The 24,032-nt window shown below is 37.3% G+C and overlaps 1 protein-coding gene across 1 annotated transcript; it reads left to right on the plus strand.

Moving 5' to 3' along the window:
* The first annotated feature begins 667 nt into the window (after nucleotides 1-667).
* On the plus strand, nucleotides 668-20,697 carry LOC142339681 (uncharacterized). The gene is made up of 5 exons (XM_075389901.1): nucleotides 668-978; nucleotides 2,082-2,208; nucleotides 5,997-6,270; nucleotides 20,035-20,162; nucleotides 20,590-20,697. The coding sequence occupies exons 1-5, from the start codon at nucleotides 881-883 to the stop codon at nucleotides 20,695-20,697; spliced, it is 735 nt and encodes a 244-aa protein (XP_075246016.1). The 5' UTR covers nucleotides 668-880.
* The last annotated feature ends 3,335 nt before the right edge of the window (nucleotides 20,698-24,032 follow it).

The following is a 24,032-nucleotide window of genomic DNA, read 5'->3' on the forward strand; positions in this document are numbered from 1 at the left end:
AGTTTTATATGTCTTTTTACATTGTATATAGTTTTACATGTCTTTTTACGTTGTATATAGTTTTACATGTCTTTTTACATTGTAAATAGTTTTAAATGTCTTTTTACATTGTAAATAGTTTTATATGTCTTTTTACAATGTAAATAGTTTTATATGTCTTTTTACATTGTAAATAGTTTTACATGTCTTTTTACGTTGTAAATAGTTTTAGATGTCTTTTTCGAACAACCTCCAGAACAATCGTTCCACAAGTCACCAGACCATCAAGATAGTTGAATACAGTTACTTTTCAACTAGCCCCCGCAGCTTCATTATGTTCAAATACATTTCCACATATTATAGCTTCATTACAAATTCTTTATCTTTGTCTATTATCGTTTTGACGTGTGGAACTTAACTTGCGCAAACGCACATTGCGGATTCTTGTTTATTTATATCACTGTGAAAAAGCTACAAAATATATATCGATGGTAAAGGCTCCTTGCGATGGAATATCATCAAAAACTAGATGTTGTTTTATATTTCAATATTTGTAATATCTGAAACTAGCGGTGATTATTTCTCATAATTGTTGTGCGATCAATCTGAGAAGTCGTTTTCAAGTTAGTTGTTGCAATTAGACTTGTTCCATTGTACAAATAATACTACATAAAACGTTTCGACAGAATATAACTTAAACCACTGATTTATAGCTTCAATAAGGATCATAGAATATCTGTCACCATAACATCTCAGTTTCAATAAATTGAAGAGAATTTGAATGCATCACCGGACAAGATGCAGTGAGACACAAACGGTGAAAAACAAACTCATATCTGTAGTGGCGATTGTTTGTTTGGAACTAATATCAGTTACAATCTAAGCGAGGTAGGCGAGAGACATGGCGCTCAATCCCAATATTGTAGTAGGCGGGGGAGCAGGAAAACAGTTGAATGGGGCAATTGAGCTGCAGCATCAAAATAGCGGAGGATTTGGCCGGTATTCATTTTCCCATTATTGTTACATATCCCTTTTCTCTAAATGGGAGATTGTTCACGTGTTGGCTAGTTAGAAACTTGCACTATATTTTTCCTCTTTGAAGAATGAGGCCTAATTTTGGAGAATGAGATCTTCAAAAAATTCTGGCGGCCGCGAATTTATGGAAATATTTATAAAGTCCATGGAAATGGTAAGATGACTTTAAGTATACTGTCGAGTACCTTATTTAAAAATTAGACAAACTCTTTTCTTAAGTCAAACCAAATTTTCTTCACACATCTGAAGTCGTCGATACTAATTTTTTCAGTTTTTTTTTTTCAGAGACGGAACTAGGTCGAGACATTTTTAGTTGTTCATGAATTTTAAAAACGAATCTATATCTTCTCATAAAGGCGATTCATGCAGGGGCTACACGACAACTTCAGTTGCCCAATTGACACCAGTAGGAGTAATTTTCTTGCGCGTTCTTCTTTTAGTTTAAACTCTTCACACCAGCTTTCACCTTTCCTCAAATATTGTTTAAACATAGGTGGAATAATGTTTCGAACAAATTTTCTTCTGAGGCTTATGTTTCGGACCAATCCAAAGATGAAAAAATGAGCAAACCTATGACTACCTAATGCGCAAAGCAAAAAAATCTCGACATGTGGTCATTAAAAGTGGAAAACATTGCACATTGTCGAGTCAAACGTTAGTCGAAGACGCCGTTTATCGTTCAGCCAAACTTGAGGACAGCTATTTTGGTTGGACAGCTATTCGAGGACCGTTACTACAAGTAAACAATTCGAACAAAATTCTCCTTTTTCCGAATATCGGTCGAGGCGCCTATTCATTACCTAATAATGACCAGGACAATCTTTTTGTAAAATGAGGCCTCGACTAAAGTATTCCATAGCTAAAAAGTCAAATTTATTGATGTTTTTTCTTTAAGAGAATAAATCTAGCCGCCCCTGTCCAAGAATATGCAAACAATATTCGCCCACTAAGCTGGTGGTGGGGGGGGGGGGGGGGGGCGCAAGAGGACAAGATCCTAGATATGTGATTACAGAATCTTACAGTGGTACTTGGTTGGTGTGTAAGTTGCGTGGGCATGTTGTGTGTAGGAGAGTGGGACTACAAAAGAGGAACAGTGTGTTTAAGATGCCGAAGCCACATGTCTCCAAAGTGGAGTTCAACTGGGAACTGTTCGAGACTGAGTTCTACCCACACATGCCCTTCGACTGCCAAGTGGTCAGTTAGTCAATCATGCCTCGCTCATTTTTATATGACACATTTTATCAATATATATATATATATATATATATATATATATATATATATATATATATATATATATATATATATATATAGAAAACATAAAATTAATACCAAACGCAATTACACGAATCACAACTTTCGAAGCAGATTTCAGAAAAAAAGCCAGCACCCAATTAACAAACAATTTAGCAAAACAAAACTAAACAAACTCAGGTACAACAAAATAAAAAAAATCTACTGAGACGAGAACAAACACGAAGGGCAGTGCTAAGCGAAACGGCGTTTTTGAGTCACGAATTCGATTCAGAACCCCAATTGAATATCCAGTACAGGTCTAACACAAGCTCAGACTTCGAATCCGACACCCAGTACTTAATCAGCAAGTAAAGTGCCCCGGCTCCAAAACTTAAGCAAATCTCACCCACTCGCTTTACATTTGACAAATTAAGCATAACATTCGGCGATAAGACATCCGTACTCGTTAAATCAAAAATACAAGTAGCACGAAAAACCTTAAAGCGAAGGACTAAAGAACCAAGAGGCACTGTGAAACAGTTATGGAACATAATTCCAGGTGGGACCATAACTAATTAGACACCACACACTATAACAATAGACACACCCACTAGACAAAACACAGTCATTCGCAAAAGCGATATCGCCATTGCCACTGACACTAAACCTCGTTTAATATACTTTGTAGCTTGTAAAAAACTGGGTAAATACATTCGAAACCAAGAAAAGACTAGGAAATTTTATTTAGCTGAGCAAAAATGAAAGGCGAAATCCAGAAGCAGGCATAGGCCCAACCGGGACCCTCAATTCAATATCGGCCCCAAAACAGAAACCACGCAAGACCAAAACCCCTAAGGGACAAACAACCGGAAGCCCCAAGAGGAAAAATGCCCGCCCTGTTAAACGGACGGACACACAAAAACAGCCCTTCGACACGAAATCGAAACAGCCGCACTAGCTGAATAAAAAATTGAACAATCTAAAAGACGCCAGCGCCGCAAAGCCACCTTGGTACATATCCTCTTGGAACAATTCGGACGGACACGGTATAGCTAATAAACCTCGTCTCAGACTCTCCCCAACAAAACCCGATAACAATTGTAACATCCAACTCCCAAAGACTTTGTGATCAAAACAAGTTCCAGAAAAAAACCTATCGAAAAATGAGTGCGAGAAATCAACACAAAACAATAGGCTGAGGAGCAAATCAGAAGAACAACTACAACACTGGACAGTCCCACTCGGGAACCAAAAGTAATTGCAAGTGAAACAGACGAAGACCTTCACAGTCTTCAATATAAACATAACGTCACCAGGCTCTGTCGAATCCACAGCATCCGACGAAGACCTGGACAAGCACGAGAACGAACCCACCTAAGGTACCCCAACATCTAGCTACAGCACAGCCCCGTCGGAAATGCCAAGCCCTATATCAACTAAGCCCTATATCATCTCTCGATAATGAGGACATAGACTGTCTCAACAAAATTTTCGAAAAACAGGATTAGTCTAAAATTCCCTCACAGTGGAAGGGTTACTGACAGTATTTTGTGGCTTTTTTGCCGAGGCGTTAATGAAAAACAGTCGAGTTGAATAGAATCTTTCAACTGCTCTTTTTTTGGTTACCACAGTATATATATATATATATATATATATATATATATATATATATATATATATACATATAAATATATATATATACATTGTTGTTACGTTTAACATATTGTACGCCTGATGTGCCGTTCGGGTATGTGTTGTTGAGGATTGTGTTTGTGTTTGAGTTTGTCATTCTTTGTTGATTCTCTGGGCCAATTTCTAAGGCCTCTGCATATTGTAAAGTTCTGATTGGCTCTCTGTTTTCTGACATGAGGCCCAGCGGCAGTTCAAGTAGCAGTTCAAAATGATTATTATAAAAAAAATTTACGGCTGTAATAATTCCAGACCTGAAACATCGTTTGGCTTATCGATGGCATGCCCCATTTTAATAGTTTTTATGAAACATAGAAATACCGCTCTTGAGTCATATGTGCCAAAGTCTTTTGGCACATTGAAAATTTTGCATGCAGTCAAGATAGATATGTCTAAAAACGTGAGTGTCTAAGTCCAGTATTTCGTTTATACCTGAACAACAACTGAGCGCACGTAAAATTTACTTAAGATTTTTTAAAGGACGTCTAAAAAATATGCATAAAAAGGACTGTTGTTTTAATACTCATTTGCATTAACATACCCTTTGCACCTGAGATCTATGTCCGACTTGTGCATATCTTGGAAAATATTTCAAACCATGATCAAACAGTCAAATTTTGGATTGATTCACTGGTTTTCAATTAGGATGAATGAAACGATATGACAGGATTGATTGACAAATTTTTTCCGTTCTTCGTGCGTTCAAAAATGCGTATGTCCAGATTTTGTTGTGTTTATGTCCAGACCTATTGATACTTTTATCCATATAAGCTGTACACGACGTTTTTTTAATGTAATTTTTTCAAGTATAGATATCTTAGGGTGATAGAAGTGATGAAGTGCCCAAGGAGTTGTTACATTTTAAATAAATAAGAGGTGATCGAAGAAAGTATTGGTTGAAGGGGGTGCCAGCCACCCACTAATTAAAGCTTGATTTAGTTTAGCAACTTTACCAATCTTTTAGATTTCTAGGCGCGAAATTGTCCAAAACAAAGCAAAATGTTGGTTGCGGCTTTTCCTGCGTTCGACCTTTTGAACTTTTGAACTCAATTGAGTTGAGGTTTTCTTGCTAGAAAGCTTTCACTTGAGTGAGCCCTCTAGAGTGTTTAGTCAAAAATGAGCTCAGCAGTTTTTGGCATTTTTGTTTCCATTCAAACAATTTTCGTGCGCTCCAGGGTCAATATGTTTGGTGGCGGTCAAGCAAACTGATAGACCAGCAAGTCGAATCTTGAAAATGAGGTCAAGCAAGCCGAAAAATTTTACCCGTATTTGAAGCTGCCTCTGGCTGGCCGGCTTCGCCGCCCTAACCGGGCCGCGGTTTCCGGATTACATCCCACAGAGGATGAGAGGAATGGTCAGGGACAGCGGTCCGCTGAGACCCGTACCCACTAGATGTCTAAAAATTGACTTTTTTGTTTCTTTGGTGCACTGGAATATACTATGTACTATAATAATACGCGCAGTGTTGATTGTAACGATTAACAATGTATTATTACTGATAGATTACATAACCATTACAGAACTTTCAGCTTGCTTTTGTGTCGGCTTACTTTTACTTCGGTCACCACTATTTTTGCTTGCTTTGCGTTCACCACTATTTTCAGACTTTCGTTCGTTCAAAATTTCCTATGTCCAGACATTCGTGCGTTCAAAGTTGCCTGTGTCCAGACTATCGTGCGTTCATTCGTGTTTCCAGACCGTGTAATTTTGAACGCACGACACACCCTTGTGCGTTCATTTCGGTCTGGACATATCAAATTTCGGTCTGGGACCTCAGTCTGGGGAGGAATTAAAAATTATTAAAAGTACAATGGTTGATCGAGGCCCACGTTTAGACCTCGACTTAAGAAAAGGCCATACTCGACCAAAAATCGTATGAAACGAACATGTCCGACCCAAATAGTCTTTGATATGACATATTAGATCATTAACTTTATAAAAAAGCTGACTTTTAGCTCGAACCAAATTGTTCTGCTCGACTTTTGTTGGGCTCGAAATAACCAAGTTAAAGTAAAGCACTCAAGGAACATTTCAGTTCAATGCGATACAATTAACAGGAACTGAATGATGGAAGACGTTCGGGAAACAGAGGTGTACCCACCGCAAACTCACCGGGGGGTGGTCTAAACGCATCAGAGGGTGGCAATAGCATATCATCAATGAACTATCCTCCACCCCAGACTGTTGGGTTCCTGGGACAGATAATATTCCCAACTAACAACGAGAGAGATCGATACGATACCACTTACATCCTCATGATAACCCACAGTGGAAGAGCTGTGGCTTGGAGTGCCAAGACAGATGATAGGACTGGATCTGTGGATCTGGATGGTACACTTTTTCATTCATTTCTCTCTACTAATGAATCTTTTACCATTTTGTGCATCTATCCCCCCGCCCCCAGTGTTTTTTATATCCTCACCTACCAATTTTCTAGTGTTGTATAGCACGTTAATGTGTAAAAAAATGGCACGTGCACAGGGTGGCGTAAAATCTATTTGCCCCCCCCCCCAAAAAAAAGCGGGGGGGGGGGGGGGGGGGGTGTTTGGGAACAGACTAGATCTAATTGTTCATTTTTTTATTCATATGAAAAGCTGCTTCCAGCTCCTTCATAGTGTTTGAGTTCGTTGTGGAACTTCCGAAAGCCTCAACATCGTGTCAAAGGGGAACCAGATGGAAGTGCACTGTTTTTTCTCCACGTGTAAATTCATGTGGAAATCATGGTCTCTGGATTGTAAAATTATGTTGGTGGTCCGTTCGCTAAGATTGACATCCCTCGTTTTTTGGGTGGTCTCAGTGGGTTTGGTTTCAGGCATCACCATGCGCCTACTTGTCTAATGTGTTCCCTTTTCCAGCGTGAAATTCAGCTTCTTCACATAACATCGCTCAACTACTTTTTTTCCGAATGCGTGTTGGTCCTCTACTCACGAGTCAAGAAACTCTTTCTTGATTCTAGCAGATATCATGTTGCTTCTATTTTGTCAATTTAACAATGACTTTTTTGCCAACAACCAGTTTCTCGGAAACTCATACTATATCGGGTACCCGATATAGTAAGGCGACGCAGCTGAGAGTACAGAGGTTGTGGGTTCAAGACTGACAGTCTTCAGGTATGGGGGCTAAACCAATGTAAGATTGAGGAGTTAAAATGATGTAAGAGTTGGGCTGCCAGGGGGGGGGGAAGTAAAATGATGTAAGAGTTGGGCTGCCAAGGGGGTAAAATGATGTAAGAGTTGGGCTGCCAAGGGGGTAAAATGATGTAAGAGTGGGGCTGCAATGGGAGGATTTTTTAGGAAAATGCAGCTCAAAACTCTTACATCTTCTTGGGCTGCCTTGGGCTCTTTCAAGGGGGGTAAAATGGTGTAAGAGTGAGGGGGTAAAAGACAAATTACCCCCCGAACTCTTACATCGTTTTACCCCCCTTGGCAGGCCAAAAAAGATCTAAGAATGGGGGGTAATTTGTCTTTTACCCCCTCACTCTGACATCATTTTACCCCCCTTGGAAGCCCAATGCAGCCCAAACATCATTTTGGGCGGAAAAATTTAACCCGGGGTCCTTCGTCTCTGTTTACACGGAACGAGATTCAAGTATTGACCAGTACTTCTCCGGTGAAATACACGCCTTGTGAAGACATGCCAAGACTTGCTCAAGAAATAACAAGTCTTGAGTCAAGTCTTGACCAAGTCTTGACAAGCCTTTATTATTGCGAAGTTAAAAATGCAATGTTGACTTTTGAGAAGAAATTATTTAAAATTTGTGCATTTCCAAATAGGAAAAATCAGTCAAAAAATTTTTTTGGGAAAACTGTTAATCTGACCACATTGTTTCTGAATTGAGCACATACCAACTTAAAATGTCAAATTCAATCACACCTAAAACAGACGTTTTTTTTTCAATGGGCAGAAAAAGCGGCAACGATTGGTATCATTGGGGGATATCAGAATTTTTTTCTGTATCAAGTGAACTTCGCAGACGTCCTCGCGTTTTCTTGTGCTTCTTTTTTTCTCGTTGGACTTGTCAAGACTTCTCAAGAACTGTCAAGTTATGACAGGCCCCGTTGTTTTGCTACAAGACGAGAGCAAACCGGCAGTCAAAATTGTATTCAATATTTCACCCAAGACTTGTCAATTTGTGGCCAACACATGCACAAGATTTGTCAAGTCTTCACCGAAATTTTCCCGAGACTTGTCCAGTCTTGGCCCCCAATGCTTGACTCAAGACTTGCCAAACTACGTTTTGATTAATGACTAGACAGTTCTAAAAAAGACATGATAAGATCTCTGATACGGTACTGATGCAAGACTTTCAATTTCACTGATTCAGTACTGATTAAGACTTGAGGTTCAGTACGGTTAGCGTTTAGTTTGTATTCTTGGAAGATTTCTGCTTGGAACAAAAATCAAGTCTTGATCAGTTCCTGAGTGAAATAGAGGTCTTGAATTGATAAATAGGGACTGATCATGTCTTATCTCGAATCTTAAGACTCGTGAAAACATTTCAAGACTTGCTCAAGACTTGTCATGTCTAAATAAAGTTTAGGTCAAGAACCTGCAAGTCTTCAGTCAAGTCCTTACTATGTCATGAGTGAAATGTCGTCCAAGACATAAGAAGTATCCTTTATTGTACAGTTTGGCAAAAAAGTGTCTGATGTTGAATTTGGTGTGAAAAAATGCTTTTAAAAATTAGCAAAAGTAGGTAAAAAGTTGAAAAGAAATTGGCTACTCTGACCAAATTTTCCGAATTCAGCAAATACCAACTTCAAATTTCCCTTTCATTCAAACCAAAACCATTTTTTTTTCAGTGGGCAGAAAAAAGGCCATATCAGCTGTATTTGGGCGATATCAGATTTCTTTTCATTATCAAGTGAACTTTGTGGAAGTAAGCAAGTTGTCTTGTGGTTCTTTTCCCTATTAGCTGACTTTTTCAAGCGAGCTATTGTAAATGGCGATTTCTGCTTTTTGTAGATTATTGAGAAAAAAATGCTGATATTTTTCATTTTCTCTCAAGATATTTTTGTGGTCATGCCAAGGCTAAAGACATGATTTAGCACGTGCCAGTTCTAAAAAGGAAATGATCAGAGCTCAGATACAGTACTGATGCAAGACGAGCATTTTCACTGATTATGTACCTATTAAGAGTTGACTTTCAATCCGGGTAGCTTTGAAATATTTCGTCCAGGAACAAAAATGAAAATGAGATCAGTTTTCTTGAGAGAAATACACGTCCAGAACTGACAATTCAAGTAAACTCTTGCCAGAGACATGGCACATCTTGAGTCTAGTCTGGTCAAAGTATTGACAGGTCTGGAGTCAAATTTTGGCCAAGAGATAAGAAAGTATCGTTTATTGCACAGTCAGAAACAAGAATTACTGAAGCTGAATTTAGTTGTAAAAAATGCATTTCAAAATTAGCAAAAGTCGGTTTAGAATTAAAAAGTTTTGGATCAATTGGCTAATCTGACCATGTTTTGTTCTGACTTGAGCAAATATCATATCTCTGTAAAGATTTCCCTTGTTTTCAACCCAAAACCAAGTACTGATTAAGACTTGACCTTTGGTCTGGTTAGCGCTTAGTTGTTATCCCTGGGTGAGTTTCTTCTGGAACAAAAAACAACTCCTGATTACTACCCCTTGAGTTAAATAGACGTCTTGTTTTGATAAATCAGTACTGGTCACGTCTTATCTCAAGTTTTAGGACTTGAGAGGACATTTCAAGACTTGGTCAAGACTGGTCAAGAATAAATGAAGTCTTGGACAAGACCTGGCAAGTAATTAGTCTATTTTTGGCCAATATTATGAAAACATTGAGTCAAATCTTGACCACGTCTTGACAGTCTTGACTCAAATCGCGGCCAAGACATGAGAAGTCTGGTTTTTTGCACAGCTAAGCAAAATAGAGTCTTATGTTGGAATTATTTATAATCAATGCATTTCAAAATTAGCAACACCGGTGAAAAAAATGAGGAGAAATTTGCTAATCTGAACAAGCTTCTTCTGAACTGAGCACATGCCAAGTTGAGATTTCCATATATTTACTCCGAAAGCAATTTGTTTCAATAGGAAGAAAAAATGGCTATGACACGCATAATTGGGCGAAATCGGATTTCTTTTTATTCTCCAACGGTGAACTTTTGGAATTAATCGAGCTGTCTTGTTTACCTGTTCTCACATTGAAACGTTTTTTAAGCGAACCACTGTAGATTGCGGCCTCGTTTTTTCGTATACAAAGGAAAATCAAAACAAAAACAATGCGCTTATTATTTGACCCCAAACTTGATCAGGTCCTGATCAGTATTTCGCGAGTGAAAAAAACATCTTAAATTGATAAACCAAAACTGATCACATCCTATTTCACATTTTAAGATTTGTGAATTCGTTTCAAGACTTGCTCGAGACTTGTCAACTCTGAATAAACTCTTGGCCCAGACTTGGCAAGTCTGTCTCCAGTCAAATCAAGGCCAAGATTCTGCCATTTTGTAGCCATGTCTTGGCCAAGACATGACAGGTCTAAAATATTGCAAACCAAAAAGCAATGTAGATGATTAGGAAAAAATTATTTATAATTTATGCATTTACAAATAGCAAAAATCAATCAAAAAGTTTTACGCAAAAATTGTTAATAGCAAATCTCAATTCATACTTTGACCAATTCTTGAAACTCCTGATTTTTTTGGGAAAAATAAAAACAATGTAAATTATTGAGAAGAAATTGTTGATATCTTTCATTTTCTCCCATGTGAATTTTGTGGTCTAGCCGAGATTAAAGAAATGATTTAGCACATGCCAATTCTAAAAACAAACTGATCAGAGCTCAGATACAGTACTGATGCAAGGCAAGCAATTTCACTGTTTTGTTTAAGAGTTGACTTTCAAACCGGGTAGCGCTGAGTTTGTGTATTTGAAATATTTTGTCCAGGAATAAAAACGAAGGCTATATCAGTTTTCTTGAGAAAAATACACGTCCAGAACTGACAATTCAAGTAAACTCTTGGCAGAGACATGGCACGTTTTGAGTCTAATCTGGTCAAAATTTTGACAAGTCCTGAGTCAAGTCTCGGCCAAGACAAGAAAAATCTGGTTTTTGCACAGTAAAGCAAAGTAAAGTTTTTGTAAATGGCGGTTTGTTCTTTTGTTACCAAACGAAAGCAAACCAGCGAAATAAATTGTGCTCAGTATCTGACCTAAGACTCGTCAATTTTTGACCAAGACTTGCACAAAATTTGTCAAGTTTTGGCCGAAGATTTCTCAAGACTTAAATTTTGGTTTATGAAAAACCAGTTCCATAAAAGGACATGATCAGAGCTCTGATACAGTACTGATGTAAGTCTTGCAATTTCAATGATTCAGTAATGATTAAGACATGACTATTGGTTAGTGTCCCTGGGAGATTTCCTCTGGTAAAAAAATCAAATTCTGGTTACTACGCCTTGAGTGAAATAGATGTCTTGATTTGATAAATCAGTACTTATCACGTTTTATCTCAAGTTTAGGACTTGAGAGACATTTCAAGACTTGGTCAAGACTGTTCAAGAATAAATGAAGTCATGACCAAGACTTGGCAAGCAATTAGTCATATCTGGGCCAATAATATGAAAACATTGAGGCAAGTCTTGACCGCATCTTGACAAGTCCTGAGTCAAGTCTTGGCCAAGTTCTTAAGTGAAATATTTGTCTTGAAATGACAAATCAGCAGTGATCACGTCTTATCTCATGGTTCACGTGTAGTGAAGACATGGCAAGAATTTCTCAAGACTTGTCAAGTCTAAGTAAAGTCTTGGAAGAGATTTGGCACCAGTTGAGTCAATTATTGACGAAAATTTGACAAGTCGTGAGTCAAATTTTGAATAAGTTTTGACAAAGGTTGAGTCAAACTTCGACAAAGTCTCGAAAAGTCCTGATTTTTTTGGGGAAAAAACGATGTAGATTATTGAGATGAAATTGCTGATATTTTCCATTTTCCCAAATGAATTGTGTGACCTTGCCAAAGTTAAAGACAAGATTTAGCACGTGCCAAATCTAAAAAGGAAGCGGTCAGAGCTCAGATACAGTATGATGCAAGAGATCCGATTTCACTGATTCTGTACTGATTAAGAGTTTATTTTCAATCCGGGTAAAGCTGAGTTTGTGTCTTTGAGATATTTTGTCCAGGAACAAAAATCAAGGCTAGATCAGTGCTTCTTGAGAGAAATACACGTCCAGAACTGACAATTCAATTAAACTCTTGCCAGAGACATGGCACATCTTGAGTCCAGTCTGTTCCAAGCGTTAACAGGTCCTGAGTCAAGTCTTGGCCAAGACATGAGAAATCTGGTTTTTGCACAGTAAAGTAATGTAGAGTTTTAAGCTGGAATTACTTATAATCAATTTATTTCATAATTAGCAACACCGGTAACATGATTTAGGAGAAATTTGCTAATCTGAACAAAATTTTTCTGAATTGAGCATATGCCAACTTCAGATTTCCCATATATTCACCCCAAAACCGATTTGTTTCAATAGGAAGAAAAAGTGGCCATGACAGCTATAATGGGCGATATCGGAATTTTTTTATTCTCCATCGGTAAACATTGTGGAAGTACTCGAGTTCTCTTGTTCACCTTTTCTCTCAATGAAGAGTTTTTTAGGCAAACCACTATAAATTGCGGCCTCGTTCATTTGTGTTTTGTGAATTGAGCACATAACAACTTACATTTTCCCATATGTTCACCCCAAAACAAATTTATTTTCAACTGGAAGAAAAAAATGGCCATGACAGTTTTTATTGGGCAATATCAGATTTTTTTGTTCTCTATTAAGTGAACTTTGTGGAAGTACTTGATTTCTCTTGGGCTTCTTTTCTCACATTGGAGTGTTTTTTAGGCAATTCATTGTGAATTGCTGGGAAAAAAATCAAGTCTTGATCGGTCAATCTTGTGTGAAACACTCGTCTTGAACTGATAAATTAGTGTTGATCACTGCTAATCTCAATGATCACGTGTTGTGAAGACATGGCAAATCTTGCTCAAGACTTCTCAAATCTAAGTAAAGTTTTGGCAGAGACTTGGCAATAGTTGAGTCAGTTCTTGACGAAAAAATGACAAGTCGTGAGTCAAATTTTGATAAGCCCTGACAAATCTCAAGTCAAACTTTGACCAATTCTTGAAAACTCCTGATTTTTTGGGAAAATTAAAAACAATGTAGATTATTGAGAAGAAATTGCTGATATTTTTCATTTTGCTCTCAAGTTATGTTTGTGGTCATGCCAAGATTAGAGACATGATTTAGCACGTGCCAATTCTAAAAAGGTTATGATCAGAGTTCTGATACAGAACTGATATCAGTCTTGCAATTTCATTGATTCAGTACTGATTGAGACTTGACTATTGGTCTGGTTAGCGCTTAGTTGGTGTCCCTGGGAGAGTTTTAGGACTTTAGAGGACATTTCAAGACTTGGTCAAGACTGGTCAAGAATAGACGAAGTCTTGGACAAGACTTGGCAACCAATTAGTCTATTCCTGGCCAATATTATGGAAACATTGAGTCAAATCTCGACCACGTCTTGATAGTCTTGACTCAAATTGCGGCCAAGACATGAGAAGTCTGGTTTTTTGCACAGCTAAGCAAAGTAGAGTCTTATGTTGTAATTATATATAATCAATGCATTTCAAAATTAGCAACAGCGGTGAAAAAACTTAAGAGAAATTTGCTAATCTGAAAAAAATTCTTCTGAATTGAATTGAGCACATGCCAAGTTGAGATTTCCATATATTTACTCCGAAAAAAATTTGTTTCAATAGGAAGAAAAAATGGCTATGACACGTATAATTGGGCGATATCTTAATTATTTTTAATTTTCCATCGGTGAATTTTGTGGAAGTACTCGAGCTTTCTTGTTTACCTGTTCTCACATTGAAACGTTTGCGCTTATTATTTGCCTCCAAACTTGATCAGAACCTGATCAGTATTTCGCGAGTGAAATAAACATCATAAATTGATAATACAAAACTGATCACATCCTATTTCACATTTTAAGATTTATGAATTCATTTCAAGACTTGCTCGAGACTTTTCAACTCTGAATAAACTCTTGGCCCGGACTTGGCAAGTCTGTCTAGAGTCAAGTCAAGGCCAAGACTCTGACATTTTTTAGCCATGTCTTTGCCAAGACATGACAAGTCTATATTATTGCAAACTTAAAAAGCAATGTAGATCGTTAGGAAAAAATTATTTATAATTTATGCATTTACAATAGCAAAATTCAGTCAAAAACTTTTACGCGAAAATAGTTGATATGACCAAGCCATTTCTTAATTGAGCACATACCATCTTACATTTTTCCATATGTTCACCCCAAAGCCAATTTAATTTCAACCGGAAGAAAAAAGGTCGTGACAGGTTTTATTTGGCAATATCAGATTTTTTTGTTCTCTATTAAGTGAACTTTGTGGAAGTACTTGATTTCTCTTGCACTTCTTTTCTCACTTTGGAGTGTTTTTTTAGGCAAGCCATTGTAAATTGCTGGAAATAAAAGCAAGTCTTGATCGGTACTTCTTGTGTGAAAAACTCGTCTTGAACTGACAAATCAGTAGTCATCACCTCTTATCTCAGTATTCACGTGTTGTGAAGACATGGCAAGGCTTTCTTAAAACTTGTCAAGTTCATGTAAAGTCTTGGCAGAGACTTGGCAATAGTGGAGTCAAATGTTGAATAAGTCTTGACAAATGTTGAGTCAAACTTTGACCGAGTCTTGAAAAGTCCTGATTTTTTTTTGGGAAAAATAAAAACAAGGTAGATTATTCAGAATAAATTGTTGATATTTTTCAATTTCTCTCAAGTGAATTTTGTGGTCTTGCCAAGATTAAAGACATGATTTATCAGGTGCCAATTCTAAAAAGAAAATGATCAAAGCTCAGATACAGTAGTGATGCAAGACATGCAATTTCACTGATCCTGTACTGATTAAGAGTTGACTTTCAATCCGGGTAGCTCTGGGTTTGTGTCTTTGAGATATTTTGTCCAGGAACAAAAATCAAGGCGAGATCAGTGCTTCTTGAGAGAAATACACGTCCAGAACTGACAGTTCAAGAAAACTTTTGCCAGAGACATGGCACAACTTGAGTGCAGTCTGGTAAAAGTATTGACAGGTCCTGAGTCAAGTCTGGTTTTGCACAGTAAACCAATGTAGAGTTTTATGCTTGAATTACTTATAATCAATGCATTTCAAAAAAAGCAACACCGGTGAAAAAAATTAGGAGAAATTTGCTAATCTGAACAAAAATCTTCTGAATTGAGCACATTCCAACTTCAAATTTCCCATATTTTCACCCCGAAACCGATTTGTTTCAATAGGAAGAAAAATTGGCAAGACAAGTATAATTGGGCGATATCGGATTTTTTTAAATTTTCCATCGGTGAATTTTGTGGATGTACTTGAGCTGTCTTGTTTATCTGTTCTCACATTGAAACGTTTTTTTTTTCAGCGAACCACTGTGAATTGAGGCCTCGTTCTTTTGTGTACAAAAGAAAGTCAAACCAAAAACAATGTGCTTTTTAGTTGACCCCAAACTTGATCGGGTTCTGATCAGTATATCGCGAGTAAAATAAACATCTTAAATTGATAAACCAAAACTGATCACATCCTATTTCACATTTAAAGATTTGTGAAGTCATTTCAAGACTTGCTTGAGACTTGTTAACTCTGAATAAACTCTTGGCCAAGACTTGGCAAGTCTGTCTCGAGTCAAGCCTAGGCCAAGACTCTGCCTTTCTTGAGCCATGTCTTGGCTAAGACCTGGCAGGTCTATATTATTTCAAACTTAAAAAGCAATGTAGATAATTAGGAAAAAATTATTTACAATTTATGCGTTTACAATAGCAAAATTCAGTCAAAAACTTTTGCGCGAAAATAGTTGATATGACCAAGCCATTTCTTAATTGAGCACATACCATCTTACATTTTCCCATGTGTTCACCCCAAAAACATTTTATTTTCAACTGGAATAAAAAAATGGCCATGACAGGTTTTATTGGGCGATATCAGATTTTTTCATTCTCTATTAAGTGAATTTTGTGGAAGTACTTGATCTGTCTTGCGCTTCTTTTCTCACCTTGTAGTGCTTTTTGAGGCAAGCCATTGTAAATTGCTGGAGACAAATCAAGTTTTGATTGGTCCTTCTTGTGTGAAATACTCGTCCTGTACTGACCAATAAATAGTAATCACCTCTGATCTCAGGGTAAACATGTTGTGAAGACATGGCAAGGGCTTCTCAAAATTTGTCAAGTCAATGTTTATCTTGGCTGAAACTTGGCAAGAGTTGAGTTAAATTTTGAATAAGTCTTGACAAAAGTCGAGTCAAGTTTTGACCAAGTCTTGAAAAGTCCTGATATTTGGGAAAAATAAAAACAAGGAAGATTATTCAGAATAAATTGTTGATATTTTTCAATTTCTCTCAAGTGAATTTTGTGGTCTTGCCAAGATTAAAGACATGATTTATCAGGTGCCAATTCTAAAAAGAAAATGATCAAAGCTCAGATACAGTAGTGATGCAAGACATGCAATTTCACTGATCCTGTACTGATTAAGAGTTGACTTTCAATCCGGGTAGCTCTGGGTTTGTTTCTTTGAGATATTTTGTCCAGGAACAAAAATCAAGGCTAGATCAGTGCTTCTTGAGAGAAATACACGTCCAGAACTGACAATTCAAGTAAACTCTTGCCAATGACATGGCACATCTTGAGTGCAGTCTGGTCAAAGTATTGACAGGTCTGGAGTCAAATTTTTGCCAAGACATGAGAAAGTATCGTTTATTGCACAGTCAGACACAAGAGTTACTGAAGTTGAGTTTAGTTGTAATAAATGCATTTCAAAATTAGCAAAAGTGGGTTTAGAATTAAAAAGTTGTAGATCATTTGGCTAATCTGACCAAGTTTTGTTCTGACTTGAGCAAATATCCTTTCAGATTTCCCTTGTATTCAACCCGAAACCAATTTTTTTCAGTGGGCAGAAAAAAAGGCTATGACAGCTGTATTTGGGCAATATCAATTTTTCTCATTCTCCATCAAGTGAACTCTGCGGAAGTATTCAATTTGTCTTGCACTTCTTTTCTTTGTTTTGGAGAAATTTTTATGCAAACTATTCTAAATGGTGGTTTGTTCTTTTATTACCAAACGAAAGCCTCCCAACGAAATAAACTGTTCTCAGTATTTGACCCAAGACTCGTCAATTTTTGACCAAGACTTGCACAAAATTTGTCAAGTTTTGGCCGAGGATTTCTCAAGACTTAAGTTTTCGTTTATGAAAAGCCAGTTCCATAAAAGGGCATGATCAGAGCTCTGATACAGTACTGATGTAAGTCCTGCAATTTCCATGATTCAGTAATGATTAAGACTTGACTATTGGTCTGGTTAATACTTAGTTGGTTGGTGTCCCCTGGGAGATTTCCTCCTGGAACAAAAATCAACTCCTGATTACTACGCCTTGAGTGAAATAGATGTCTTGATTTGATAAATCAGCACTTATCACGTTTTATCAAAAGTTTTAGGACTTGAGAGGACATTTCAGGTTTTGTTCAAGACTGTTCAAGAATAAATGAAGTCATGGCCAAGACTTGGCAAACAATTAGTCAATTCTTGGCCAATAATATGAAAACATTGAGTCAAGTCTTGACCACGTCTTGACAGTCTTGACTCAAATCGCCAAATCATGAGAAGTCTGGTTTTTGCACAGTAAAGCAAGGTAGAATCTTAAGCTGGAATTATTTATAATCAAAGCAATTCAAAATTAGCAATACCGGTTAAAAAAATTTAGGAGAAGTTTGCTAATCTGAACAAACTTTTTCTGAATTGAGCACATGCCAACTTAAGATTTCCCATATATTCAGCCCAAAAACAGTTAGTTTCAATAGGATGAAAAAAATGGCTATTACAGTTATAATTGGGCGATATTGAAATTTTTTTCATTCTCCATCGGTGAGCTTTGTGGAAGTACTCGAGTTGTCTTGATCAGTTTCTGATCAGTATTTCGTGAGTGAATTAAACATCTTAAATTGATAAAAGAAAACTGATCACATCCTATTTCACATTTTAAGATTTGTGAAGTCCTTTCAAGACTTGCTCGAGACTTGTCAACTCTGAATAAAATCTTGGCCAAGACTTTGCATGTCTGTCTCGAGTCAAGTCTAGGCCAAGAATCTGCCATTCTTGAGCCATGTCTTGGCCACGACTTGACAGGTCTTTACTATTGCAAACCTTAAAAGCAATGCATATTATTTAAAAAAATTTCTTATAATTTATGCATTTACAAATAGCAAAAATCAGTCAAAAACTTTTACGCGGAAATTGTTAATATGACCAAGCCATTTCTAAATTTAGCACATAGGAACTTACATATGTTCACATATGTTCCCATATGTTCACCCCAAAACCAATTTTTTTTCAACTGGAAGAAAAAAATGGCCATGACAGGTTTTATTGGGCGATATCAGATTTCTTTGTTCTCTATTAAGTGAACTTTGTGGAAGTACTTGATTTCTCTTGCACTTCTTTTCTCACTTTGGAGTGTTTTTTTAGGCAAGCCATTGTAAATTGCTGGAAATAAAATCAAGTCTTCATCGGTCCTTCTTGTGTGAAATACTCGTCTTGAACTGACAAATAATTATTGATCAGCTCTTATCTCAGGGCTCACGTGCTGTGAAGACATCCCAATGTTTTCTCAAGATTTGTCAAGTCTAAGTAAAGTAACCGGGTTACACAGACTAGATTTCATAATACTTGAAGGAAACATCTCATGTTACAATGCCCTTCCTGAGTTGCTTATATTAGCCATGTATTACGTTCCATGAATATTGTAGCCCCCAAGCATTCCTTTTTGTATCCCTCGCCAAAATTCAGTGATTTTTCCTCGGAAGTAGTTCGAAAATAAAACTTGATTTAGTTACTAGCTTTAAATTAAGGCCTCGAACATGTCCCCACTCTCGGTTTTTTAACCCAATTTTTTATTCCTTACCTTGATGAGATTTTCGGCAATTTTCTCCTCATTTTGAGAAATCCTGAGACTGAGTCAATGAGCAAAGATATCTTCAGCAATCTCATTTCAAATTCTTCAGCAATATCATTGTGATGGATTGTTGTGGCGTCCCACGAGTGATTGTGTTTTAAAAAAATTCATCAGCCTAAACAAATGTCTTGATTTGTTCTTAGAGCAGTTTCTTCACGTGTTTTCTCTACTTTATCTTGAAGTCACGCTGAGAACAAAGTCCTCAAAATTGACCAATATTTATTTTAGGACTTCAGCAAATCCAAACGATGACTAGCTTCTCTAATTTATCCACGCCTCCTGTTTATTGTTTCCCACTTCTACTGGATTCAAATAAACTGTTGTTTGTTTCTGCCACTTTTGGGTTGTCTAATTGCAATATACGGGACTTCATCTTGAATTATTGAGATGTTCTGGTTGAGTTGAGGCAGAGGAAATCTTTTGTTAACTTGCACGGATCTCAATTATGAAGTGCCAAAGGGGGAAACTTTGTTGCCTCCCTATTAATCTTGAGTATTATTATTTCTGATTATATGCTGATAATAGCAAAGCCTCTCCCACCATATAGAGGCCTTTCTGGGTTTAATTGGTATGAGGCGCAGGAAGACATTGATGTTCATCACTATGTGGTCCGTGGAAGAGTGCTCCAGTAGCATGCATGATATCTTCCAATGGGTAGTTGCCGCCAGGTAGAGCCTGTTTCTTCAGTAAATGTTGGACCCTCAGTCGTGTTTGTTTCTTCCTTTATGTCTCTTTAATGCCATGTCTTGTTTATCTCTCTCAATATCGAAGACTGCTGTCTCGATTATGAAGGCCGCTTTAACGGTATAACTGTCAGCAAAAAAATCGATTCACTGTTTTTATCAAAAAAATGTTGCTCCCATTTTTTCCTTAGCATCTACTATGGTAGATGGTATCCTTACTTTTCCTTACTATGGTATCCACTCTCTATCCATAAAATTGGGAATTTTTAGCAATTATCAGTTGATCTTTTTTGACATTTTCTTTTGATTGACAAAAATGTTTGTGTGAGGAAGAATGAATATGAAGAGTGAATATGAAGAATGAATGGATTGTTTCAGACAGCAGCAGAGATTCCTCTCGGGAGTGTTGTGTGTGTAACTTCATGCAAGTAGAGATGTTGAACTGCTACTCTAAACCCACTGACGAGGCATTCGTAGTCTTCAGATCCATCGAACACGCTCCTGAAGTTCTTCCCTCTCTAGAATTATTTTTAATCCTCTCATAGAAAAACTAGAACAGTTTGAAAACGGTCGCATTTCAATCGAGCTAAGTGCGGTTTCAAAGCCCTCTTGTTTTCAATGAACGGTAGATGGAAATATTTGCTTCTTTTTGTTGAAGGTTAAATAGTCTGATTTATGATATGAATTAGTTCAGCTTAACAGGGGAATTATTTTAGCTATATTAAACCCGCTGAAGAAAATTAGATTTAATAATTAATTTAATATATTTCAGCAGACTAACTAAAACTAAAATAGTTCTTCTGGTGAGCTGAGCTAACTCAATCACAGTTCAGATTATTTAACTTCTACCAAAAAGTGTGCTTTCAAAGTTACAAATGTTTGAACTGAATTGAATGACTATTGAATGATGTAATGAGAGAGGAGAGTTGACAGGATCTATGTGTGCAGACAGTGGGGATGGAAGAGAAGCAGAGGCTAGTACTCTCCATTTCTTTTCCTATAAATTCACACCCGAATTCCCAGAGTTACCTCGACTTATAAAAAGACTCAAACAGTCCATGAAAAGACTTAAGCTCGAATTAAATGTGTTCATCTCTACTTAACATTGAGGCAAATAGTTGACGCTTACTCGGGTCGCCACTTCTTAGTAGTCATACAAGGATTATATATGATATGATGTCATACAAATCATAACGTATTTCCTAGTACGATCCTTGTATGACTACTAGGAAATCATAAATGATCCTAGTATGATTACCAAGAATCATATATCTATTTTTCATAGATCTTTTTCATTTCATTTTTTATCAAATTTTATTTGGTAAGGCATCGCCTATGTGATTCCACGGTATCACTTTGTGATCCGCCAAAAAAACCCTAACGTACAAAATAATTTTCTTAAAAATAAATTAGCTGACAAATCTTTTGTATGATCCCTGTATGATTACTAGGAATCATATATGACCTAGTATGACTACTAAGAATTTTGTATGATGAGCAACCCAGGTAACTTTAACTCGAAGCTTTACTGCTCGATATTAGCTGGAACCTACCAGAATTCTAACAAGGACCCAGAAAAAATTTACGATTATCCCAGAGACTGTGTGAAAAGTAGAAACAAAAGCAAATTAGAAGTTTCCATTTCCATTAACAAATCAACTTCTCAAATTTATCCCAAATTTCATGCCGCTCAGAGTTCATACTTTTAAAATGAGGGAGAAAATTATCATTACGATGCAGAGGTATACCCCAAAATTTCCGCCTTAGTAAAATTGGCTAGAAAATTAGTTACATACAATCAACGAAATTAGATGACATCCTTTGTATCTTATTTTTCGCTAAAGGGGTTCCGCCAATTTAGCGAAATAAAAAAACGTTCGGTGCGAAAAGTAGGTAACAAATCTCGTAGCACATTTCCGATCAATTTAGGTACCTATTATTTGCGCGCATTTTGAGCATGCAATAAGCACTTTAATAAAGATTTAATTGAAGCTTCCAAAGCTTTGAGGTGCTTTAAATACATGCAACCGCGAAAACTGATTTTGTTTCCGAAAAATCCCTCGCACATCAAAGGCTTTGTATATCAATGTGGGACTGGCCGATTTTAATAAGTAAAAATCAATAGTACGATTAAGTAGTAATAAGTAGTAATAAACTACTATAAGTAGTAATAAAGTAGTAATAAAGTAGTACTAGTAGTAATAAGTTAGGCCTAATTAAATAAGAAGTAATTAAGTTAGGCTTAATTGCGGATTATATGCGAAATCGAGCTACGTTGTGAGCGAAAAATCGATACGTAAATTAAACGGATGCGTGATACAACTCGTGCGAAAAATAGGTTATTAAGTTTGTACTTGTATTTCGCGGCTAAAATTAGGACATTTTTGCGAACACGGGATACGGTATTCCCTTCCATTTTGCCGGTTTCTGCTAAAGTAGCTTTTTTCCGCAATATTTTACCACTTTCAATGTATTAACATAGTAAAAACGAATACGAGATACACACATCGGGCATATCTGCCCGTGACGATTTGGGTATACCTCTGAATCGTAATGATTATAACAGGGCATTATTAGACTGAAACTATTCCTATTTTCTTTTACCGTTATTCTGAAAAAGATGAACAAAGTTACAATTTTTGTATTGAAAGGCGTTGAATTCTATCTCTTTATGGGAGGTCACACAAATTAAGTTATCAGGGTTAGACTCAGCTCTATACTAATTATCCAAACGTTTTCGCCAACACAAAACGCCTAATGGTGTTTCTAATTACTAAGGAGCCCAGGTTACAGCAACAGACAGAAACGATGAATGATAAGACAATCCAAAGTGAAATTGATCTCCGACAAGACTCATATCAGACCATTGACCAGTCAGGCTTGTTAAGAGAATCTTAGTCGACTTTATTAACTCATTGATATGCCAGTAGTTTGTTATGCCATTAGTTATCAATTTTATGTCATTGTCCAAGTTTGATTTATATCATATGAATTATCATTTGAATCAAAAACCACATAACCGCGTTTTCAATTGGATTAGTAGAATCCACACAATCGGGTTTTCAGGTTGAATAATAAGTCCCACACAATGGGTTTTTCAATTTGGATTTTGAAACTGACACAATCAGGGGTTATGCGACAGTAAGGAGGCTTCTTTTGCTTGCAACTGGCTAACAGGTCAATGAGGCCAAATCATTGAGGCAGACCTCTTGGTCATAACTGTTGACAAGGACTGCAATAATAATGGATCAAGCATCTCCCCTTCGATTGGGCAAGCACCCAAAATGCAAAATAGTCAAATGGGGAGCCCGTACCAACAACTCTGCCGCTGAGCACCGAATAGCAGTGACTGACAACGATTGCATGAGTTTACAGAAAGCTACAGACAACCCCTCCGCTTTGAAAGAACGACTGTCACGTAACACAGCCAAACGCCTTTGTGTTTCGTTGAGAGTTGCCAATATTCCGCCAAGGACTTCGATTGCAAGGGGAACAAATGTGATTTTAACTTTTGTGCAGCTATCGTCGTGGAGGCAATTTTTTTGTTCATATGCTGCATCAAGCGCGTATCCTGCCTTTGTAGCCGCATTAGTGAGAGAGTTGGATTGCAGCGACGAAGTAACAGTTACATCAAATGCAGCAGGTTTCCCCCGCTTTCCATGTCGGGACAAAGATGTGTCCGGGGCGTGATTAGCTTTTGGGAAAGAAGTTCTTTTTTCCACTACTGTTGAGAGATTCGCAGATGAGCAAGAAGACACTATTTTATCTTGAATCCAGTGATGTCTTGTAATTGCATCTCCTCGACAGTGACACGCAATGGCATGATCCCTATAGATGTCATGAACTCCTGCTTCACAAAACGGGCACCTCCTTTCGGCGTGGTAGACAGCGACACCAAGCCTGTACTTTGCACTAATTCTAAACGCATTTGGTGCCATATGAAGCCCAAGAACTGGAATGGGGGACTCGACAATCATGCTCCAGCCTGTCGAACAGACAACGAGAGAAGACGGGTGGAATCTCTTTCTGAAGCTAGATTCCATTTCAGACCTTGAAATTTTTCAATATCAAGAGCTTGGTGGACCGTCTTTTGCGAAAAGTTTGAAATGTCCAGTCGTGTTATACTGGAATAAACACTTTGGTGGTCTCCGACTCTTTTCCAGACCTTGTAATTTTGTTCTTGAAACACACCGGGTACGCTCAACTTGGGTATGATCAGAGGTCACTTCCAGGGACCTCAAACTGCGAAAGATGTCAACTGGTCAAAAACTATTGGAAGGGTTCAAGTGAGGAAAAATGAATACCGAAAGCCGCGTTAGAATAATTTGTATTTTATTGTTGGGAACTGCAGCAACGAATAGTAACAAAACAATCCG

This window comes from Convolutriloba macropyga, chromosome 5 (genome assembly GCF_964194025.1).
Source record: "Convolutriloba macropyga chromosome 5, txConMacr16.3, whole genome shotgun sequence".
Taxonomy (NCBI): Eukaryota; Metazoa; Xenacoelomorpha; order Acoela; family Convolutidae; genus Convolutriloba; species Convolutriloba macropyga.